This window comes from Temnothorax longispinosus, chromosome 1, assembly GCF_030848805.1.
Source record: "Temnothorax longispinosus isolate EJ_2023e chromosome 1, Tlon_JGU_v1, whole genome shotgun sequence".
In the NCBI taxonomy this organism is placed as follows: domain Eukaryota; kingdom Metazoa; phylum Arthropoda; class Insecta; order Hymenoptera; family Formicidae; genus Temnothorax; species Temnothorax longispinosus.
The window spans coordinates 20,200,284-20,206,048 of record NC_092358.1 but is presented as its reverse complement, the minus strand read 5'-3'; the positions used below and the strand labels follow the sequence as shown (position 1 = coordinate 20,206,048).

The 5,765-nt window shown below is 30.2% G+C and overlaps 1 protein-coding gene across 5 annotated transcripts; it reads left to right on the top strand.

The window, feature by feature from the left end:
* Nucleotides 1–476: 476 nt before the first annotated feature.
* On the top strand, nucleotides 477–5,442 carry LOC139815914 (uncharacterized). Of its 5 annotated transcripts, none has more exons than XM_071783215.1 (10): nucleotides 477–1,112; nucleotides 1,263–1,348; nucleotides 1,444–1,711; nucleotides 2,058–2,123; nucleotides 2,538–2,947; nucleotides 3,103–3,309; nucleotides 3,402–3,743; nucleotides 4,033–4,084; nucleotides 4,207–4,385; nucleotides 4,976–5,442. In XM_071783215.1, the coding sequence occupies exons 3-10, from the start codon at nucleotides 1,490–1,492 to the stop codon at nucleotides 5,433–5,435; spliced, it is 1,938 nt and encodes a 645-aa protein (XP_071639316.1). In that variant the 5' UTR covers nucleotides 477–1,112; nucleotides 1,263–1,348; nucleotides 1,444–1,489; the 3' UTR covers nucleotides 5,436–5,442. The 5 variants fall into 5 exon arrangements, with proteins under 5 accessions (XP_071639316.1, XP_071639299.1, XP_071639282.1 ...); XM_071783198.1 differs by having other exon boundaries at nucleotides 499–1,112; nucleotides 3,154–3,309; nucleotides 3,943–4,084; XM_071783181.1 differs by having other exon boundaries at nucleotides 502–1,112; nucleotides 3,943–4,084.
* Nucleotides 5,443–5,765: the final 323 nt, after the last annotated feature.

The following is a 5,765-nucleotide window of genomic DNA, read 5'->3' as shown; positions in this document are numbered from 1 at the left end:
ATAAAACAGCGTGTCGACTTAGCCCCTGTCGACTTAGCCCCGAACGTCGTTTTTTACTTTTGTTACTCCAAAAATATAAAAATTTTGAAAATATGCAAAAGTTATTATCGGATTCGTATAAAGCATCGAATTTTCCATCAAAATTACTTACCGGTAGATTCGCAAGAGTAAAGCTCGATGAAAGAGTAGACATTTTCGCAGGGTTGGGAAGTAACTAGTTACTTGTAACTAGTTACCGTTACAAGTTACTTTTTTTGGTAACTTACTGGTAACTGCGTTACATTTTTCTTTTGGTAACTGTAACGGTAACTTAGTTACATTTTTTCGGTAACTGTAACTAATGTTACTTTTTATATTTAGCTTTGGAGGGAAAAACGCCATCTCCTAGAATCATAAACCAATCACAGAGCCGTATTTGGCATGAAAACGAACTTTAATAACTTTATGAATACCGGCTTTGATGCCGCGCGCGGTGCGCGCTCGCTACTGCGCTTGTTTTTGTTTTTATTATATGTGTTATAACCCATGGCTGACACTTGACAGTTTTCGGTTTCTTCTTCACGTGTACATACATGATAGATTTTTCATGTCCTAAAAGTGTTTGTGAAGGTGTGTTACGTGACTTACGTCATTTGTGTTACGTGTTACATCGTGCCGTCTTTTCTTATCGGGAATCGGGACTCACTATCCCGTAAAAAGTTTCGCTAAATAGCGTGATTCAAGGAAAGTGGTTATTTGAGGTTATTTGGTTATGATATCCGACGTATCCGACGTGCGTGCGTGCTAGACTTTTTGTGAGTGACGGTAATCGTCAATCGAGATCAAACTCGCGCGGATTAACGACCTCTTGTACAATTACAATTACTGCAATTACTATTACTGCTATTCTTATTCTAAGAGCGGGAAGACGGGCGCTTGTAAGTTTTCGGATTAAGGATTGAGGCGGCTTCTTCGAGTCGCTTCGCGGCCTCGTGGCACGAAACGCTTTCTACGACGTGCGATAATCGAGCTCACCGGACCCGATCGCTCGCCACCCGGCGTTCCCCGAGGATCGTTGTATGGACTTATGCTTGACGAGCGAGAGGAGAGGATCATTTCAATCATTTGCCTAGGTATACTTGAACTTGAAAAATGAAACTGTTTCATTGGCGAACAATGTTATCGAGCAGTCTGTTGTCACTAAATGAAAAACAGTCAAGGATTTCCTGGATTTCTATTCCTAATCCAATCATTTCAATCCAATTTTATCTTTCCGATTTCAGTTGAATATTAATACCCGGCGCAGCTCTTTTGTATCTGTTTCCGGTTTCGTGTTGCGCGTAGTGAGAGAAGCATTTCTCCTTCATCGGTAGGAAGAATTAAATCTAAAATCTAGATTACGAGTTATATGAGTATTATGACCGCTGCGAGACATTTTGTTAATTTGTTATTTCTTTGAATTAGGAATCACTCCGAGTTAGGACAATCAACGCTTAAAAATCTGAGAACAATGACTGACACTGAAGAAGCAGAACAAGCTCAAGCGAGTACGTCTCAATCCGCGAGTGAAACAGATTGTGATACACCATGGCCGGCATATTCAGAAATTTTTACATTCGAACCGAAGCTGAGCACTGAAAAAAATTTTGCATTTACGTGCAAATTATGCTTAGACAGAAAAGTTTATCAGGCAAATAAAACCACTACATCGAACTTGAGGAAACACGCAAAAGTAAGTGTTATTTATTTATATAATGTATTTTCGATATTAATTATTAATTCTGTGTAGTCATAAAGTCATAATCCGAAAACAAAGCTTTTCTCTTTTTATTGGCCTAGTTTACACCGATCTCTTAATACGCGTATCAAATAATATATTTGAACCGATCAATCAATAATCAAACTTATTTACTAGTTATTTACTATTTAATACGCGTATCAAGACTATCAAGTGATCGGTGTAAATGTAAACTAGGCCATTGAAAACGATACTGCACAGACACAGACTATATACGATTTTACGATTTGTATATTAATAGTTTATTAATTAATCAAAATTTATTTTTTTATTTTTTTAGATTTCCAAGAAATTTAAACAATTCTACCCTATGTTCTACGTTGAATCAAATGTGCAACATAGAATAGTAGGTATAAAAAGCATGACATGCAAAAGCATGACTAGATTAACGATCCTTAATTAATGAATTATGAATTAATAATATAGTTATTTCTGTATTTTCTGTCAAAATTTCTTTTTTTAATATATATACAAATATTATAACAAACTTTTTGCAAGGTTTAATATCTATTTATCTATTTTGTTATAAATTTTTCTATAATAACTATTTCCTTCTAAATATGCTTCTAAATATGCTTTTTTGCCTTTTTTTAATTCTACCTGTGATAAAAAAATTTCTTGGTTTATTGGGCTTGTTAAAAAATAATAATTTGTAACATTATCATCTACCTGATCTACCTATTACATACAACATCACATAAACAGATAAACATCACATTATTTTATTCTGATTTCTACATGTTAATTTAATATTTAATAGATAAAACATCCACGTTACTTGGAAAAAATAGACGAAGCCAAATCTAATAAACTTACAAATAACAAACGTCAAAAAGAAAATGAAGATATCTCCAATAATAGTGTTACAAAAAAACAATGTGTATTACAAAAATGGGGTTCTGGAATAACTGGAATTACTCAAAAAAAATTAGATGGTGCTATATTGCGATTTGTTATTGAAAATATTCAGCCCCTCGCAGTCGTAGAGAGTCCTGCTTTTATTGATTTGGTTAAAATTGGATTGCCTTCATCTTTTCGAATAATGTGCAGAAAGACGTTAAGAGAAAAACTTTGTCAATTATATTCTGACATGAAAACTGCTCTTGAAAATGAATTGGCCAAAATAGAATATATCTCAACTACAGCAGACTTATGGAGTAAAGCAAAGAGGTAAATAGTAAATAGTAGATATTATCTTGATACTTTATTTAATTTCTACATTAATATTTTCTATTGGTATTTTATTTTTTATGAAGGTATATTTTTAATTCTTTAATACGTTATTATTTTATTATAATTAAATTAAATCTCTAAATTTTTTATAGAAGTTATTTAGGAATAACAGTTCATTGGATTAATCCAGAAACTTTAAAAAGGGAATCAGCTGGACTGGCTTGCCGTAGAATGAAAGGACGGCATACATTTGATGTTTTGGCAAAAGAAATTAATTCCGTGTTTTTGGAATATCATATACAGAATAAAGTATGCTGTGTAACAACAGATAATGGCTCAAACTTTGTTAAAGCATTTCGGTAAATTAATATTATTTTATATGATATTTTATACAATATTTTTTTTATTTCAATTTTTTAATTTATAAATGAAATTTTAAATTTTTTTTTAGAGATTTTGCAAGAGACGAAAATATTGAAAATGATGACGACGAGACTGTTGACATGGAATTCTATAATTTGAGTGACTTATTGATCACTGATGAAATACAAGATTTAGACACAGAAGATTTCATTACTCTTCCACCACACCATAGGTGTGTTAGCCACACGCTTAGCCTTGTTGCAGTCAAAGACTCCGAAAAAGCTTTGGAAAGTGCTTTATATAAAAAGAAGCAAAGACCAACATTTGCCAAATTAACGAAATTGTGGAGCAAGCAGAATCAATCCACTCAAGTAGCTGACAAAATTAAAGATATTTGTGGCATTTATTTGAAAACCCCCGTTGTTACTAGGTAAAAAGAATTTTTATTACACTTTTTTTGTTTTTATTTTATGTTAATGTTAATAAATATTTTAATATTTCTTAAAATATATATTGTTTTAACTATTTACACGGACACATTCACACATTACACACATATACACACAGAATATATATAATAATATAATATAAAAATAAAACGTATTAATTTTTATTATTATAAATAATAGATGGAATTCAACTTTTGATTGTGTATGTCAATTGATGACTCTTTTGAAAGACGGTTCAGAGAAAGTAAATCAATGTTTGGATTATTGTAGCTTATCGAGACTGACAAATGATGACATAAAATTTTTAGATGAATATTGTCAGGTAAATTACATGTGCACACATGATTTAACAAAATAAATAATTAAACAAAATACATGATATATGTGTATAAACTATAAACTACAAACGATAAAAAGTGTATTTTTTTTATTTTCTTGGACTAGGTAATGGAACCTTTGGCAAAGGCACTCGACATTTTACAAAGCGACACGGGAATGTATATGGGATATTTGTTGCCTGTCTTGTATAGTTTACAAGAAAAACTAGACAATATTACGGACACGATTAAACTGACATATTGTAATCCATTAATCACAGCCATTGAGGAAGGTTTAAATCGAAGGTAATTTATTAATTGGTTTATAAGTTATAAACTACAGAAATATACCTACATAAATTTTTTATAATAATACGTATATTTCAACAGAATAGAACTGAGCGCTATTTAAAATAGATATAACAATGTATGATTTTACAAAATTTTTTTCTAAATTATACTAGACATCACGTTAGAAATAGCTATGTAAGTTTTTTATATTTGAAGGTATATATTCGGTATTCGGGTGATTAATACATTTTTATTTTTGGTCCTGCAATGACTAACTCTTGGCTTCTACATAAACAAATATCTATTGTAGTAACAATTTGTTACATGTCAGCCACTAATATATAATATAGAAGTTAGAAGTTACACTTATATTATAGGACTACAAATGTGAAAAGGTCAATTGACTGAAAATTTTTCAACATAAACTGTATAGTTTAAAGTTTAAAGCGATTTGGTTGAAGTATAGGTATCTATATATATTACTGTACTTATTTAAAATAGCGCGTTACAATTTTCATTCTATTTGAAGTATTCGCATTATTGTAAAAAAAAACATTGTACAAATATAAACATTTTAATATATAATATATAATTTTAAATTTTAGATTTTGTACAACATTTGAAAAGAAGGAGTTAATTATTGCAAGTTGTCTACATCCTAAATTTAAATTAAACTGGTTAATTGGAGAAAAGAAAAAACTGGCTGAAAGCTATTTAGAAGATTTGCTGGACATACGCTCAAATGATAATTCTCTAAACTCTGATAAAAATGATGATTACGACGATTTTTTTACTTTTCATCGGCAATCGACATCAACTTCGGAGTCCGGAGAAGAAGAACTGCAACGATTTCTGAAGTCAAAAAGGACTGATATTGAACTATTAAACGATTTCCCGAAATTAAAAAAACTATTCATTAAATTTAATACGGCTTTACCAAGCAGTGCATCAGTTGAAAGGATGTTTAGTATCGATAATTCTGTCTGTCAACCTTCAAGAGGTCGCCTACATGATAACATAATGGAGTATCAACTTTTACTAAAAATAAATAAAAAATATAAATAAAATTTAACGAGTTTATATTTTATTATTTTATAATCCAAATAACCCTATATAATCCTTGTAGTTTAATACGTTATTGAGATAATCCTAGATTTAAATAGTAGTGTAGTTTTATACATAATACATTTTATTTAAGAATTTTAAGTTTAAAATTATCATGTTAAAATTAAACTTTTTATTCTGTAATCTTAATCTTGTTTAAACATTTTAAAAAAGTAACTGAAAAAGTAACTAATAGTTACTTTTTAAGTAACTGTAACTGTAACGAGTTACTTTCGAGAATCAGTAACTAGTAACGGTAACTAGTTATTTTTTTGGCTAGGTAACGATAAC